The sequence below is a fragment of the Anas platyrhynchos genome, chromosome 8 (genome assembly GCF_047663525.1).
Source record: "Anas platyrhynchos isolate ZD024472 breed Pekin duck chromosome 8, IASCAAS_PekinDuck_T2T, whole genome shotgun sequence".
In the NCBI taxonomy this organism is placed as follows: domain Eukaryota; kingdom Metazoa; phylum Chordata; class Aves; order Anseriformes; family Anatidae; genus Anas; species Anas platyrhynchos.
The window spans coordinates 29639776-29657251 of record NC_092594.1 but is presented as its reverse complement, the minus strand read 5'-3'; the positions used below and the strand labels follow the sequence as shown (position 1 = coordinate 29657251).

The 17476-nt window shown below is 56.0% G+C and overlaps 1 protein-coding gene across 2 annotated transcripts in view; it reads left to right on the top strand.

Annotated features, from left to right (window-relative positions):
* The window catches only part of ZSWIM5 (zinc finger SWIM-type containing 5), an 86909-nt gene that overhangs the window by 60816 nt on the left and 8617 nt on the right, over window positions 1–17476 (top strand). For both annotated transcript variants that reach the window (XM_027463501.3, XM_072041724.1), the window contains exons 2-6: window positions 2355–2711; window positions 8585–8733; window positions 9282–9432; window positions 13993–14172; window positions 16471–16647. In XM_027463501.3, the coding sequence (XP_027319302.3) occupies window positions 2355–2711; window positions 8585–8733; window positions 9282–9432; window positions 13993–14172; window positions 16471–16647 (1014 nt within the window). The remainder of the gene's footprint in view (window positions 1–2354; window positions 2712–8584; window positions 8734–9281; window positions 9433–13992; window positions 14173–16470; window positions 16648–17476) is intronic.

Below are 17476 nucleotides of genomic sequence, written 5' to 3'. Positions count from 1 at the left end.
TCGCGCTCATGTAAATATTCCCAAATAACGCTGTTGTTCCCGCGGGCTCCCCTCTCTCCCCCCCTCACCGTGTTTAATTTCTGACTAAGCTTTTGATAAATGTTTTGTGTAGAGTTTCTAGTTTATCTTAAATAGACCTGCTGCCACGACAACTGAAATCTAAACTGACCCCGGGCTCGTGGCTTGGGTGCCAGATAAACTTGGCTGCTGCAGGCTCGCCGAGCAGTCCTGGACGAGGCGAAAACCCACGCTAGGAATGGTGAGGACCAGTTGTTGGGGAGCTCATTTTTTGGGGGAGCTCATTTTTTGGGATATCCCATGCCTCCACAGCTGGGCAAGGCTGTGTCCGAGCCGCAGAGCAGCATGAGTTGATGTTTTTGGGCAAATTCCCTCTTGTGGAAGGCCAGATTCAGACCGCGGTTGAAAGGTTTTCAGGCTGCCACCTGTCTGAAGCAGGTTGTTGGGTGAAATGAGCCGAGCTCCTCCAGCCTTACACTGCCTGGCCTCAAGTGGGGTCTGGCCTGCGATCCTGGCAGAGTAATTCTTTAAGGCAGTGTTTATGGCCAGCAATTTGTCTTAAAGGCCTTCATCCACACGTGATTATGCTCGCATGGGTGTCCGTACACGTACGTACATACATCACTGCTCGGGAACGTCATTTCCAATCCTTTTCAACTTGCTCAGAAAGTAAACTCGGGAGAAGCTGGCAGGGAGTCGGCGCAGCCTGCCAAGCGCCGCGGACCAGAGAAGTGGTAAAACATAAACACTTCGGGGTTTATCCTCGAGATCTACGCGGCGTGGCTGCCGAGGGCTGCACCTCCGCCGTGGCGCTTCCACTGCCGCCGGCTGCGCGAGCGAGAGGGCAGCGCGGGGCTGTCCGTCTGTCCGTGGCTGTCTGTCTGTCTGTCCATCCGTCTGTCCGTCCCTGCCCTCCCGAGGTTAAGCACCGCCGTGTTGGGTGCTCTGCGGCCACGCGACGTGGGGGTTTTTGGTCGGTGGTTGAGGAGCAGGTCTGCTTCCCCCCCCCTCCCGTGCGCTAAAGTGAAAGCAGACCTCCTTGACACTTAATCAGATTTGAATGTGGTTTTTGGCGTGGCTTTAAAGAGACTGGCAGTGAATAGCTGGTTTTGATGCCATTTATTAAAAACCTCTGGTAGAATTTGTCTCGGAAAGCCTTTGTGCGAGCTGGCAAACACACAAGGGTTTGATGCAGTTAATGTATTTTAATCTCCCCCCCGCCCCCTCTCCTCGTCTGTCGTTAATTGTGGGCCTCTCAGCTGTCTGCCGCCTTCTCCAGGGGGATGGCAGGCTCTGCAGAGCCCTCTATTCAAACCTGGGCTTAACGAGGGTCCAGGGGCATGGAGGCAAGTGAGCATCCTCTGCAGGGAGCAGGGCCGGGCCATGCAGGGACAGGCACCACGCTGCGCTCAGCATGGGGGTGCCAAAGGGGCACCCTCATTGACCCTCTTGTCCTTATCCTCTTCCGAGGAAAGGGAAAGGGGAGGAGGAGGCAGATGGGTGCAAAGTGCTGGTCTTTGACCTCCTCGGTAGCTTGCTTGTGTGATGGGCTCCCTGGGAGCATCTGGAATGTCTTCTCCCAGCCGTGGTTCCAACGTGAGGTTGGTGCATGTCCAGCCTCTTCTCTCTTCTTTGGGCAGAAGAGCTCAGAGCTGTGGTCGTGCCCTGGAGTGCTCTGCCCGGTTGAGGGAATGAAGCTGGAGTTGCATTGTGCTCAATTTTATGTTGTCTGCCTCACCAAAGAGAAGAAAACCTGGCCTTTCCCTGCCTCTTGCTCACGTGCATTATGGTGCGAATTCAGCGAGAGGGAGGTGCGGATGAGGATTGCTCCCAGGAGGGAAAGAGGCTGAGAGACTCTTAAACAAATGAGAACCGAGCGGCTTTGCTCTTCCCCTGTGGTTTGGCAGTTAAATAAACTCACCGAAGAGGCTGGCTGCATGCACGTGCTGGTGCCGAGCCACGTTTGCTCGCGGGCTGGGTTCTGGGTGACGCTGGATGGGTGCCAGGATGGTGCGGCGCGGCTCTCGAGTGCATTGCGCACACACACACGTGTTCCTCTGGCAGTGGGTGTTGCTTCTTGAGTGTCTGTCTGGGTCATTTGGGCTGAAGTCAGCAAATTCAAGGTGAACCGACTTGTTGGCTGTACGTGGGAAGGGGGGAGACTGAGAAAATCCCTTCCCCAGTGCAGGGATTTTGTCCTTGGGTGATGCACTACTCAAAACGGAGATGCAGCAGTGGCCTTTGCTCGCCATGTCCACCTTCCAGAGCTTGCATGGGTGGTCGTGGAGAGAACAAAACTGATGTCATCTTTCCCTCTTCTCCTTTCTCCTCTCCAGGGTTCCACCTCAGTGGGACGGTGACCGAGCCAGCAACCGCGACAGAACCAGAGATGACCTACAAGGTGGCCATCAGCTTCGACCGCTGCAAAATCACCTCCGTGACGTGTGGCTGTGGGAACAAGGACATTTTTTACTGCGCCCATGTTGTGGCGCTTTCGCTGTATAGGATCCGCAAACCGGACCAGGTCAAACTCCGTCTTCCCATTTCAGAGACCCTTTTCCAGATGAACAGGGACCAGCTCCAGAAGTTTGTTCAGTATTTGATCACAGCACACCACACTGAGGTGTTGCCCACTGCCCAGAAGCTGGCTGATGAGATTCTGTCCTCCAACTCAGAAATCAACCAAGTGCATGGTAATTTCTTGTTCCTACCTTGCTGGCTCAGCGCTAATCCATTTTTAGGGGGGCTGGGTTTCACAGGGATGGTGCTGGCCTTGGTTTTGCCATATTCATTGCTGCAGTGTCAATATTGGTACCACTTTGGTGTTGGCCATGTGTCCGCATTCTGCCCTCTGTTTTTCCTTGTATGTTTATCCATTAAACACCGACTTCAACAGGCAAGAAAGAACAGAGCAGGCAGGCAAGTGGTACATGAGGAACAGCTGAGATGAGCATGGAAAAGCCAGGCATGGAGGAAGGAAGCAGGTTTGCTCCCCAGCACAGAGGGCTGTTTTGGGGACACGATGCTGGGACACTGGGGACTGGGAGGCGCAGTGGGGATGCGGCTCCTCTAGCCCGCAGTGATGTGGTGCCAGCCCAGCCCTGCATCGTGCTAAGTCAGATGTGACTGAGCCAGCAGGAGATAAAGCTTTAATCTCTGTGGGTGCTAATTTGCCCATAATAAATGAGCGTTGCTGTCCTGACCTACTCCACAAAGGTGGCAGAGGGGATGTGTCATGGGGCTTTGTGTTTAGAAGATGCTTTTGACTTCCTCCCCCAGAAGGCACCAGCTGGGGGTTGGTGCCTGTCCCAGCCCTGCTGACCGGGACGTGGTCAGGCCCCTGGAGCTCCCTTTGCAGCAGCAGCCGGTGCTCCTGCTGCATCCTGCCCAGGAGCTGAGGTTGCCCAGGGCCTCCAGTAATGAACCGCTCCGCACCGCGCCTGGCCCTGCAGCTGGAAAGCTGAGATAATAAACACTTATCTGCCACGGAAGGGCGTTGCGGGGATTAACACATGCCTCTTAGCTGCTCTGAAGATGAAAAGCCCCATATGCAGCCTAAAATAGGATCTGAACTGGTTGCATCCACATGTAGCAGCGGGGCCAGGGGTCCACCTCCATCCTAGTGGTGATGGCAGCTCTGATCTCAGATGTTTTCCCCTCTCCTCCCTCTTGCTTCTACCTTGGGAGAGGCTTTTGTCTCTTCCACATCTGCTGTGTGAGTGGTTGTGCTCGGAAATTCCTGGTTTGGGGGCATTTCCTCAGTTTTGGGTGTTGGAAAGGAATGAAGAGCAAGAATCTGACGAGGTCCTCTCACCACCTGAACTGATTCACTGAAGCAGAGATTGGGCAAGATCTCGTTTGTGCCGTTCTTTGAGGCTGTGTTCTCCCGAGCAGACTGAAGAAAAGCTTTCAAGGCCCTGAGTATTTATTGCTCTAGAGTCAGCAAAAGGCTTGGTGATTGAGACTCTTACAAAGATACAGCTGTTGGCTCCGGTTCGGTATCTGCCTCTTGTTTTTACAAGTGGCTTTAAAAAACAAAGCCAAAATTCGCTGCCCATTCAGAGTCATGCAACTTCGTGCCCTCCGGTGTGAGGTTTTGAGCACGTTGTTGCCCTGTCCCACTGGAGGAGCTGCCCATCCCATCTGACACCCGTCTGGCAGCCCCAGCAGTGAGTGAGCTCCTCTGCGAGCAGTCCTATAGCCCGATCCCATCCCGGGGAAGGATGTGGAAGATGGGCATTGAGATGATGTGAAGCTAAAAGATGCTGCGGGGCTCTGGGTGTCACAGCAATCCGGCAGCTCTGCTGGGGCTCCGGCTGTCATGGATCCAAACTTCCCCCGTGCTTTGCTCTTCCCAGCTGCAGTTCAGGCATTTATGGAAGGTCCCCGATGCTGGGTTTTGAAATCCTTTAAGGTAAGCTTTAAATAGCACTTTGTGTGCTTACGTGCATGTTTCTTGGCCTCTGCAGCCCAAACAGTAACCCAGTGTGTGCCCGGCAGCACACAGAGGTTATTACACCATGAAGCGAGAACAGCCTCTCCAGAAATTATTGTTTTTAATGTTTTTTTTTTTCATTTCTTCCAAGGAGAGGTCTGTTTAGCTTCAGGTTAGCATTGAATCCGGTCACCAAGGGGCTGCTCCTTCTGTGCCGGTGGTGGAGGAGCCAGTGCTGCAGCTTGGGAGCATCTCCGAGAATGTCCCTTGTGCAGTGGGAACATTTGCTTTGGAAATTAGGGCTGCTCTTCCCCCCTCTGCAGAGCCTGAACAGCAGAGATTGCAGGCAGTCCTCAGGAGGGCTCGCGTTAGGGCTTCAGACCTCTGCTCCTCGCTGCGTGCTGCGCTCCCCGCCCGCCTTCCTAGAAAGAAATGCAAACTCTCCAGTAACGCCGCGGCCTCGGAGCGCAGCCAAGGCACTCGCTCGCTCTCTGAGGGCTCAATCAGCGCGGAGAGCCTAGGTGTGCCGGGCTGCCTGCTTCCCACTTGACCTCTGTGTGCTGAAGTAGGTCACGTTTCTGCTCGGGCAGATCGCTGCAAAGGGCAGCGCGCTCGTAGCCAGCGTCTCGTGTGTCTCGCTCCTCGCTGCTCGGCGTCTGAAGTGGCAGCTCGAACGGGGAGACCGCAGAGGCTTTCGGTTTCCCCTCGCTGAGCGCGTTCCTGCTGCTGGTGGAAACATTCAGCCTGACTGTCCGGCACAGAGCGAAGCTGAAGGTGGTTGTTACGCCAGGCAACGTGACTTGCTGCTGCTTGGGGACAGCCAGGACCTGCAGCTGGACAGCTTGGGTCCAGCGGAGCGTCTGGGGGTGGCCACCAGACGCAGGGTCCTTTACCTGCTGTCCAGCCTCGCTTCTTGTACCCAGCACGCTGGCTGGGTAGGAGATACCTGCCCACCCGTCCCGTCACACTGAGCCACAGCTGGTGCCTGACGAGCCCTCGGGTGGTCTTTAACTTCCAGGTCATCCCACAACAGTGCCTGGAGGGCTGAATAAGGCACTGGGAAATCCATTCGAAATTCTGCCTTCCTGCTGGGGAGGAGGAGAAGGTCAGGTCTCCGGAGGATTTGCCTTCCTGGTTGCTGAGCTGATAGAAATTCGAGGGAAAATAATCCACCGGAGTGCTCAAGAGAAGGGCTCTGCCCAGCGACTCTTCCCCCAGGCCTTGCAGAGCCTCTGGGGTTGCCGAATCCCCTCCAGAGCGGTGCCTGGCAAAGGGCTTCCCAGAAATGGGTGGCCCTGATCCCGGTAGGGGGGTCCACATGCCATCGTGTGGCCGTGCCATCTTTGTCCCTGTCACCACAGCCAGCCCTGGTTCTCGAGGTGCCCGTGGCGGGCACGGGACTGCTGCCAGCAACTCCTTTGGTCACGCACAGGAGCCGAAGGGTTTCACTCCCTCGATTGCTGTCAGATGTCTCTGACTCTTCAGGCTGCCTCCAGAGGCTCCCTCCAATCTGCCTCCACTTAAAAATGCGATGGGAGGCTTGGGAGGCTCGGCGGAGGTTGGTGCCTCACTCCCTCGCGTTGCCGCTATTTTTATCCCTTGCTAGAGTTCATTTCCTTTCTGGTGCGTGGTTATTTTCTCTTTGAGGTTTTCTGTTGTTTGTTTATTTGTCCGTATCCTGCCCCCGCTCCCTCTCCGATCTGGGTGGCTCTTCCTTCGCTCCTGGTTTCTTTCCAACCGCTGGAGATGCAGCCCGGAGGCTTTTGGCAGCGCTGCGTGCAGTCATGAGATGGCCTTTGTGAACCGTTCTGTGGTTCAGGAGCTTGCCCAGGGCCACTTACCAGCACGTTTTGCTCTTTTTCTCCAGACCTGCAGCGGGCACTGGGATGCTCCAGTGCCTCGGTGTGAGCCACAAGGGTCCCAGCGCCTCCCCAGCCCCCCAAACCTGCTGCTTTCCGCTCCAGGAGAGGCTTTGCTTCTCCTCACCTTCAGCAGCTACTGGCTGAGCGAGCTGTTAGGTTTTCCGTGCCTGGCTTTGTTCTGTTTTCTCACCCAGGATTTTTTTTTCCAGTCCTTACTTCTCAGCCTTCACATCCTCTCCATCGAGGTCTCTCCTGGGTGCCAAATAGTTAAGCGCCGAGCCCGCGGCGAGGGAGGGGTCCCCGCTGGAGTGATTGATGGCGTTTTTATCTCTGTTTCTACAGCCAGTGTAAATGGGCTTGTGAAACACTCTTTCCACTCGAGACGCACGGTGGTGTTTCCTTAAATCTGGATCCCGCAGGACAAAGATCAAGCGCATCTGAAACAGGCTCTTTGGATCAGGAATGCTGCTATATGAGAGACGTGTTACGCAGGCTTGGGGCTGTTTTACATGCCGTTCCCTGCTAGTTTGGAGCAGAGACATGGAATCACTCGTCAGCTACGTCACGGCATGCCACTGGCGATGCCACCACTGGCGTGAGCGTTGGCAATGGGAAGTGGACGACTCCTGCCATGAATATTTAAACACCGCGCAAATCCTCTTTGTTTGCTCTTAAATGTTTATCCAGCTCCCCGGTGTAATTGGGCAGCCCATTATCCGCCCGTCTGCGTGGCGTGTGTGGGAATCTGATATTACAACCCCCCCCTGTATGAAGCTGTGATACGAGAGCAAAATAAATGTAGGAGTCAACGCAGGTTTTGTTTGGAGCGGCGGGCGCTGCCTCGCTAATTCGGCTGCGGTCAGAGCCCAAACGTGAGAAGTGCTCCGTGTGGTGTGTGGGAGGAGGAGGTTTTATTTAGCTGCACGCCGCTTTCCCCGCTGCCTGCTGGTGCTTACGTGCGAGCAGCCCATGTTGGGGCAGCCCTGGGAACCCCGCAAAAACTCATCCGCTTCCTGCACCTCGCCTCGTCCTCTCCTTTGAGCCATCCCGGGGGCCTTGGTGAGGGACCGAGGATGGGCTGAGCTTTGGGATGGATCACCAGGCATCAGTGCCCTCCCGGTCCCTACAGAGGCAGCCAGATGACCCTACAGAGGCGACCTGGCTGATCTGGAAAGCTGCAGCTGGGAGGAGAGGGCACCGTGCTCGGAGGGGGATGTGAGGAGTGCAAGCGTCTGGGAAGCCTCGGTGATGGGTGCGGGATAAGCGCTCGTGGCAGACAGATTAGTCATCGGTTCCTGATACGGGATAATCGCTGGCTTGTCTGCTCTTTATCTGCGAGGGGGAGCGGAGATAAGGACGGGCTTGGGGGAGGGAAGGAAAAGGCACGGAAAACTGAAACACGCTGCAGGCGGGGTGAGCGGTCCTCAGCGTGCCAGTGTGTGATGGCAGGGAGCACGACGGGGTTGTGTGCGGTGCTGGTTGCCTTCCTCCCAACACGGGGCCCTGGGTGAGAGCCCCTGCGCTCAGCCAGGGGCTGTGTTCTCCTTTCTGCTGCTTCAGATCCTGTCCTAATTACGTTGTTCTGTCAACTATAAATTATTTGCAGAGGGAGCAGCAGCATCCTCTCCCGTCAGCGTGGTGCGGGCAGTGCCCGGGGCTTGCTCCTGGGCAACAATTATTAGCGGAAATTAAAGGAATTTTGTAAAGGATGTTAAATACAAATAGCTGGATCTTATCAGGTCAGGAGGCATCCTCAGCCTTTGCCGGAGGAGCAAAACCCCTCGGGTTGTTGTCCTTCTGTTTATAAGCTAAGGAGAGAGAGTCGCCTTGCTGAGCAGACAGCCCGGAGCTGCCTTTCCATGAATCAGTTCCTGGTCAGTGCTGGGGCGTGCTTGGCACCCCACGTGGGAGCAGGGAGCGGTGGAAGAGGAGATGTCCATTCCCTGGCTGGAGCCCAGTCAAGTAGGGAAGACATTGTTAAGAATTAATTGGAAATACGGCTACAGCTTCCCCTGGCTGTCCATGCAGCCCTCTGCTCTTCCCACGCTGGCTCCCTTCCTCGCTCAGGAAGGAGACGGTGGGAGAAGATGGCTAAAGGTGAGCCGAGCATCTTCTAGCCACCGTGCTCCTACAGAGTCCCCACTGAGAAATCTGAGAAGGTTTTTTTAGGGATAAAATAGCTGTGTTTTTTATTTTATCTTGATTGTTGCAAACTGGCTCTGGTGCTACAAACCCCACTGACTCTTTTTCCTCCCTCTTTGTCCCCCAGGTGCTCCTGACCCCACTGCTGGAGCCAGCATCGATGACGAGAACTGCTGGCACCTGGACGAAGAGCAGGTCCGAGAGCAGGTGAAGCTGTTCCTATCTCAGGGAGGGTACTACGGCTCGGGGAAGCAGCTCAACTCCATGTTTGCCAAGGTGAGGAGGAGCTGGCTGCTCTCTTTTTCGCCGCGCTCCGCTCGACGTGTCACGTAGCCGGCGGCTCGCTGCCCGCCCTGGCACGGCGCCCGTCACAGCTGGGAATCTCTGCTCCAGTGCCTTCTCGCCTGGTCGCTGAGCTGACGGTTGTAATCCAGGCTTTGGGTCAGCCTTGGGTTGTCCCAGCCTCTCTCCAGGCAGGTCTCTGCCTCCCACGCAGTGGATCCTGCGGGAATTGGGGCTTTTCCCCCGTCTCCCCATTGGCTCTGCAGAGGGAAATCCAACCTGGCCACCTGCAGACCCTACCAAGACCATGGAGAGGTGGCACTAGTCTATGGGTTCTACTGTTTCTTTGCGTTAGGACTTTGTTTTTGGGTTCCTTATTGGTCCTCTTTGCTCAGTTGGACTCAAACCAGCCAGGTCGCAGCATCACAACGCGTAGTCTGGACACCCAGACTCTGAGGGAGGCAGGGGTTGGCATCTAGGTCTTAAACACATCTGGGGGACCATGGTTTGTCTCACAAAAACCTCCTCTCTGTCCTTCCCAGGTCCGGGAGATGCTGCGCATGAGGGACTCCAACGGGGCCAGGATGCTGACGCTGATCACGGAGCAGTTCATGGCCGACCCTCGGCTCTCCCTCTGGAGGCAGCAGGGAACGGGCATAACGGAGAAGTGCCGGCAGCTCTGGGACGAGCTTGGTAAGGGTCACCATGAGCAGCAGCGGGGTGGCCTGGGCTGCTGGGACATCAGACCTCGTCCCGTGGGCTTTTGGGGCTCTACCAGAGCTCACCCCGCATCCTCAGCCAGGCTGTGGGCAGAAACTGACAGGTGCCAGAACTTTGCTCTGTGCCCTGCTATGCCTCGGAGGGAGGAAGGGATGAGGCCTTTGTCTGGTCTGTCTGCCTGCTGCTCAGGTTTTTTGGGGACTGTATTTTGGGGGAATGAGGCTTCTGTCTGTCCAGCGCCTGTGTTTGGTGTGCTGCCCCAAAGCCTTGGTGAGGCCATCCTGGGGGCTGGATTAGCCCAGCTGTGGAAGTGCCATTCCTGCAGAAACCACAATCGCAAGGGAGAGAGGCAGCTGCTTAAGTCTTGTCCCATCTAACAAGTTTCTGCCGGCGCTGGTGCAGGTTTCCAGGGTGAGAGGTGAAGGATGGGCACTGCAGAGCCTGGCTTTAATAGAAATACAACTCTGGGTAATTCTAGGTAAGCACCTTAGGCACCAGCTCAGCTGGCTGACACCGTAATATCATTAGAATAAAGCATTTAGATGACGTGAGCCCAGCGGGGCTGGTTGTGTGGTAGAGTTTACCCAGCCCTCCTGGGCTCTCCTGGACATCTGGGATCATGGGTGAGTAGTTTGGCTTGTGCCATGGTTTCACCATGAGTCTGAGCTGTTCTGCAGCCTGGTAGCAGGAGATGCTGTGGAAAGGCAGGGGCTCGTGGCCTGCGGCCAAAGGGACGTTGTAGAGCTAGAAGAAGGATGAGGTTGGATGGTCCAAGATCTGGAGCGCCGTCTGTATGGGGAAGAGCTATGGGTGCACGGGCTTTGGTGTGGAGGAGAGACTTGGGGAAGGTGTAACACACTGGTAAAATCGGGAATGGCTCGTGAAGTTGCCAGGAGGTGAGCAGAGGGCGAACTAAAGGTGTTCCTACCAAACTGCACTGTGAACTCCCTGCCTTGGGACCCTCTGAGGCTGAAAGCGTGGAGGAGGATGAAAATCACTTAGAAAGAGGGGGAGAAATGGGCTGCTGAGCACAGGTGCCACTTCTCTCTCAAGAAGTCCTTGAATCACAGATTGTGGGAGGGTGGACGGCTTTCCCGGTGAAGTATCTCTCCACATTTGCCCTGCTCTTACAGCTTCCCTTAAGTGCCTGTCCCTGCCATGGGAGATGGGATACCAGGTAGCAGGATCTGTGGTCCGAGCCCCTGGAGCAGGTCTCGGGGCAGGAATTTGTGAAGTTGGCCAATTTAATTCCCCAAGCCATCAGCATCTGGAGCGGCAGCGCGGTGAATGGCTGGTTTCTGGACACCTCGAGGACCCCCTCCACGAAATCACACCGCCCTAAGTGGTCTTGTCTGCAAAATGCTCGATAACCAGCAGTCGGCTGCCAGGCTGCTTGCAAAACATCCTCGACACGGTCTGTCTGTGCAGTGGGCTGGGGGCAGAAGCCCCCCAGGGAGCTGTCTCAGGGCAGCATGGCAGGAACTTAGCCAGGAGCGCAGCCCAGGTGCCAAACGAATGCAGCCACAGCCGTGAGCACGGCCAGGTGGGACGGGATGCCTCGCTCCTGCCTGCGGTTCCCTGGATGGAAATAAGCACGCGGGCTCTGCGGAGCCGATCCCTGCTCGCCTGCCAAAAAGATATTTCCAGGATTTGGAAGGGTTTGATGTGCAAGAATCCCGGAGAGGTGGCCAAATCCACCACGCCAGAATTTCCACATGGAAGAAAGCAAACACATCTGCGAAATGTGGCTGGATGGGTGTCTAGGCAGGCCTGGAGAGCAGCAGTTTGCCCAGAGCTACAGATGATATGGTCTGCCTTCAAACCAGACAGCGAAGCCCAGAGCCCTCCCTCTCTTCCCAGCACACCCGAAGGGTAAATGGTCAGGTTTGGGTCCTGGCCTGACCTTGCAAGGACCGGGTCAGTGCACTTCTTTGTTTTGGTCAGCAAAGCAGGAGGAAGCAACAGCACGTCCCCATCAGCAGATGGCACGGTGGCCAGGGAACATCAGGGCCATGATGAGGCAGGGTTGGTGTGACAGCAGGTGAGACGTGGTGCTGGCCAGCACACGTCAGAGGGAGCAGCTCGCCCGGCATCACGCTTGGGGAGAAGTGGGCAGCTCTGTTTTGGGGGTGCCAAAGCTGCCCTGCACCAGCACTGCTGAGCGTTGCCAAATGGAGAGGGGCAGGAGGGGAAAGAGCCCCCCTGCCAGCTGCTGTAGCCAGCCCCGGACGTTATTTTGGGCAAGTGTTTAATAATTAATTGTCGATTTTAACAAAGACTGCATCACCGACTTGCGTGGGATTGGAAGAAGATCAGCCTTAAAGAAGATTGCGGATTTATACTGGGTAAAATGTAAAGGATTTTGCAGGATTTCGGAGTTAAAAAAAAAAAAAAAAAAAAAAAAAAAAAAAGAGGCATCATTTGCATGTGTGTGTCTGCTGCCAACTGAACATCTATTGCCCCGTCTGCTGGGGAGCCAAGGAAAAGACCTGCTGGGCAGGGAGCTGCGTGGCGTGGGAGTATTTGCCCCGGCGCATTAGTACTTACGATTAAAGCCTAATTACAAAAAATAGAGGAAAAAAAAACCAGCTGAAGTGCAGCCTGACCTTAATCTGCCTGGAGACGGGTTTATTTATCTCGGCCACTTGTTTACAGTGGGGAATTTCAGCAGATTAAGCTGGGGAGCGACCCTGTGGGAAACGGGAGAATTTCTTTGATGGTTTGGAAACTTCAGCTCAGGATCTGAGTGCCTGCCCTCCCTGGGGCCGGAGCTGGGGACGCCGGGGTGGGAAGGCTCTTGTGACCCCCCCCCTCCTCCACCCGGCCCTGTAATCAAAAAGCATTTTTGTTCAGAGGCTTAGCTTAATCGTGATCTGCCGTTTTGTTCCCCACTTAACCTTCTGCTGTCGGAAAGTTCAGATGAAGGTTTCTGCAGCGTGTGAGCAGACACAAAGTCTGACCCAGCGCGGCGTATCAGCTCGGGACAGGAGTCAGCCGTGCTGTCAGCTGATGTCACTTGGCCAAAGGGCTCAGAAAACCCAACTTTTCCCTTCCCCAGACAACTCTTCGCATCTAGGCAGACGCGAATCCCCCTCCCCTCCCTGTCCTCACCTCCCCACCCCATCTTCCCTGTTACAGGGGAACCCAGGGGCAAGGTATTTTGGCAGTCAAAGGGCGCCTCTGAGGGTTTCCCAAAAATAGCCCGCGAAGTCATGAGGATCCCTAGGATCACATCTTCGTGGAGCTGCAGGAGCCAACAATCCAGCGGGCTCATCACGTTCTTGGCCACGGCGGAGCGGGGGCACGGAGCCTCGTCACCGCCACGTGTGCCCGTGGCCGCCCCGGGCTGAAAACTGAGCCCGAGGAATCCCCGGCGGCGATTTAAGGCTGCAGCCTGCGGCACGGGCAGGGGGAGGCAGGCGGTGCTGTGCTCTCTGCTCTTGGAGGTGAAAGCCAAAATTGGTGGAGATTTTTGTGGGGTGAAATTCATTCATGAGCTTGGGGTGTTTGGGGGCCCAAGGGTGATGGGGAGGAAGGGGATGGAGTTGTTGTCATCTCTCGTTGTGTTCCCTGCTCTTGCTGCCCAGGGTGCTGGCGTTAGCCAAAAGATAATGTCTTTTATTCCATGTACAACCAACAGCTGCCCTTCAGCCCCCACGTGCAGCTTAATGTACAGCCTTCAGCTGCTGCCGGCTCCTTCCGTGCATCCCAGCTTGTGGCTCTGCTGGCAGGAGGCCTCCGAGATGCTGCTCATTTTCCAACACACCCCCAAAAACACCACCAAAGCTCTGCTTTGAGGAGAGGGAAGGGCAGGGCAGCGTCTGGGAGTCACGGCTGAGCTCAGTGGTGCCGTGGTGGTCCTGGAGCTGAGGGGCACCCCTGCCTGCGGGATGCGCAGGGCGTGCGCCTGGGAGGGCTCTCGCTGCGAGACATCAAGCCGAGCTCCGGGTTCCTCTGCTGCAGTCTGGGGGCTACTGGGGATTAAAAAAAAAGAAGAGGAGGAAAAAAAGAAGAAAGGAAGAAAATACACTAAATCTCCTTTTTAAATAGTTGAATGCAAATGGCCTGAAGAACAATGGCAGATGAAATAGCATTCTGAGCGGGCTTTAAAGCGCTGGGAACGTGGGTAGGATCAAAATCAGGTTAGTCTTTAGAGATACAGACTCTGCAGCTTGCCAGGATGTTTTTAAGCATGCTTTGATGTGTAGTTCAAACACTAGATTTGTCCTGGCAGACAGAAGCACTCACAAATTCATATACAGCCGGTCTCTTCTTCCCTCCTCCCCACTGTCCCCCATCTCATGAGATTATAATTTAGCTTCATTACAGAGGAGTTTTACTTTTATTTAAAAGCTGGCTAAATCCCCCTCCTGGGTCTGTGCATTATGCTGAAATGAGTTTACGGACGCCGATGGAAATGTTGCAGGCTTTCATGACGAGCGTGGCGGCGGAAAGGCAGAGGCCGGGTGGTGCCGGAGAGCTCTGCCGCACGGGTCCGGCTTGGCACATCCTTTATCTCTCGGCTTTGTTTAGGGGCGCTGTGGGTGTGTGTCGTGCTGAACCCACACTGCAAGCTGGAGGAGAAATCCTGCTGGCTCCGGCAGCTGCGGAAGTGGGGCGAGATGGACGTGTGTCCCCTGGAAGATGGCAATTACGGCAACGAGCTTCCCAACATCACCAACGCGCTCACGCAGAGCTCCAGCCACAACCAAGGTGAGGTCAAGGTTGGGGGAAAGGGAATCGCGCCCGTGGCCGCGGGCTGCTGTGAAAATTCACCAAAAAAAAGCACGTTTCCATAAATGACATGTTCTTTGGGTCGAGGGGAAAGGAAGGCAGCTCGTGCTCAGCACCTCGGTCAGGCAGACGAAAATCAGCCCCTCGCTGGGTCCTGGCACGGGGCTGCAGTGGACGCTGAGCCCTGGCTCCGAGCTGCTCCCGCTGACGTCAATGGGAAGCTTACCCGGGGCTGTGTGGGGAGCTGAGCCACACCGTGCCGAGCGCTTTTAAAGATCCCCCTCAAACCAAACCCTGCAGTGAGCCCCGAGCACAGCGTGGAGCTTTGGGGACCCCCAGGGCTGCCAGGTGGGACCCCCATTCTGATGCAGAGCTTGGGGAAACACAGGGGGCCCCCGGCGCTGCTGGCTGTGAGGGTGTCAGCACCCAGTGAGTTGGTTTCCCGTGTTTTTCTGCTCTTATCCCAAGGGTGATGTCTCTGGGAGATGGAGAAAACCAAAAGGGTTCTGTTTACGGACACTGATTTTAGATGCCTGAAAATGTTTGGTTATGGGCTGCAGCTGTGGTGAAGTTAGGTGCCTTTTGAGCACAAAATCACTTCCAAAGGCCCCTTTTAAGCCAGTTGACCGTGGGGAAATTTGGACCTATATGAACAGGCATGCAGAAGTTTTATAGAAAACCGATGCTGCCTGAATTGGTGCGGAGCTGAGCCCTGAAGCCTTTGCTGAGATGTGAAGGTGGGGAGCTGGAGGTGTGGAGCAGAGCCCCTTCCCTGGCTCCTGAGTCTCACCTGCAGGCTTTGGGTGCAGACTGCAGCAGAGAAGCCACAAGCCAGGGCTGTTAAATGCCGTTCAGGTGCAGAGCATATGCAGCACAGCTTAGTTAGGAGGTTATTCTTTAGTGCTAAAATGAAAAAAAAAAGACGAAGCAATTTTTGTTTTGCAAAAGACTTCACGTTTAAGCACTTTCCTGAGATAGCCATTGATTGAAACCCACTGCTCTTGCAGTGCCTCCATCTGCTGCACCCTAACTGGCCCTTGGTGCATTCTGTGGAGCCAGCTGCCCCGGTGCCACCAGCAGCTCGCTGCGCCGCCCCGTCCCATCCCACGTGCACATCGCCCGTCGGGAGCAGCTTGGTTTACACCTGGCCCCGCTCCAGGTCCCTCGTGGCCGGGACTCCCTGGTGCTCCCGGCCCCGCTGCTGGGGACTCGCTCGGTATTTGGGGCAGGTCACGCTGTCAGACACACGCGGGCTGCTCCCAAAGCGCCTCGCTCCGCCTGTGCCGAGGGCATCGCAGCTCGCCGAGCACCCCGAGCAGGCAGAAAGCAGAGCCCGGAGGTGTCCTAGGGCTGCTGGTGGTGGATATGCAAACGCCACTGCCTCCTTTGTTAGGGAGGGATAAGGGCTGGCTCCCCAAATCCTTCCCCTTGAAGTAAACCTGCCGGCGGGCGAGGGCTGGGTTCCGTACGCACCAACACCTGTTTAATTTCTAGCCACCTCGGGGTGCCTGCAGTGCTCGGGCTAATTGCTTGTTGCCATCGTTTCCAGAGCGTGTTTACCCAGCCTGGCGGCTCAGCCCTGAGCACAGCCCTTTGTTTTCCCCTCCCGAAGGCGTTGAGCTCAGCCGGTTTGCAGATCGCAGGACCAGCGCTGCGCCGTGCTGGGGGCTCCCTGTTTTGCAACCTGCTTTTTGCCCTCCTGCTTCCAGCGTGGCCGGGCCGATAGCAGGGGGGCTGCAGGCTGCCCTCCTCCTCCTCCCGACGCTGCCTGCCTGTTGTGGCCGGGCTGAAATTCTCCTCCTTGCCCCGCAGGTCCCAGACGGGAGGCGAGCAGTTACCTGCTGCCCAGCAGCGCTGTCTGCACAAAACAAAAGCCTCTCGGAAATTTCAGCCTGGATGAGCCAGAGCAGGCAGTTCTAGATTCATCGCAGAGCAATAAGCAGCAGTCGGATTTGTTGCAAGCATCGGCCCCGTTTTGTGGGCAAACACCCCGTGTAGGGAGGGAAGGACCACGCGGATGGGCATGAGCCTAGCAAGCAGGCTGCTCTGTTTTTCTCTGCCGTTAATACACCGCGAGCCTCATTAATGCATTAATACATAACGAGCCCTGTTGTTTTGGGTTGCACGCTAGCATTCGATACCTTTGAAAATGTCATTGCAGTTGCAGAGCAGCTGTGAGCAGGAGCACAGGCAGTTGCTGCAGCCAAGCAGTGGGGTTTAAGATGACGCCCCCCCTCTCCCCAGCCCTCCTGCTCATGTTTTTTTTCCTCTTTGCAGACTCGCTGGCCAGGCCCCGCCGAACCGTGTTCACCCGGGCCATCGAGGGCTGTGACCTGCACTGGCAGGACAGCCACCTGCAGCGCATCATTAGCAGCGACTTCTACGTGTCCCCGTCCTACCAGCGGGAGGGCGAGAGCCTCCTCTTCAACTCCCAGGGGCAGCCCCTGTGGCTCGGTAAGCATCCAAAACCGCAGCCCTCGGCTGGCCGGGGCAGGTAGGGCTGCTCACAGAGACCCACCTGAGGCATCGAAGCTTTGCTACCCCGCATCTGTTCAAGCTTCAACATCCTAACGTGAAAAAAACTCCACGTCCTAAACTGCAAACCCTCAACAGCCACGTGTCCCAGGAGGAGAGGGGGTGAGACAGGGCTTGGGGGGTTCCTGGTGGCTCAGACTGACCCCAAAATGGGTTTGTCAGGCTGGCACCGAGCAAGCCCCCTGCTGCTGGGAGCGTGGCTGCCTCATCCCCACAGCAAGGGAGGTGGATATACAGATACTGAAGGTCAGACCCTGACCTGTGCTGTCTTAGGTGAAGCAGGAGAGGGCATTTCTCCTCTGGGAAGGATTTTCCACAGCAGCAGGTCTTCTCCCCAAGCAGCTGTAGCTGGTGGTGTGGGGCTGGTGCCTCCTGGGACTCGGTAAATCTAGCAGGGACACGATGGCCACAGCTCCCCTTCCCCGGGTACAGCCTGGGCTTTGGTGAGCCCTTGGGCCAAGCTGGTTTGTGCGCCTGGTTTTTCTGGTGCAGTTGCCTTGGTTTTGGTTTTTGCGCTTTGGCTTTCTTGGCACCCCTTCAGGGACCCTGTGCTGGGAGAGGAGCGTGATTTGTCAGCAGCTCGCAGCAGCTCGCAGCTGAATATTTCATCCACTTAGCAAATGAATAGAGGGAGCAACAAGAAGCTCTTTTGTAGCCGTGTTTGTTCTTAAACCTTCCTCCTGTTCCTTTCTGGTGACCTCTGGGACACGGAAACCCCATTTGTGGAGGTGGCTGTCTGCGTTTCCAG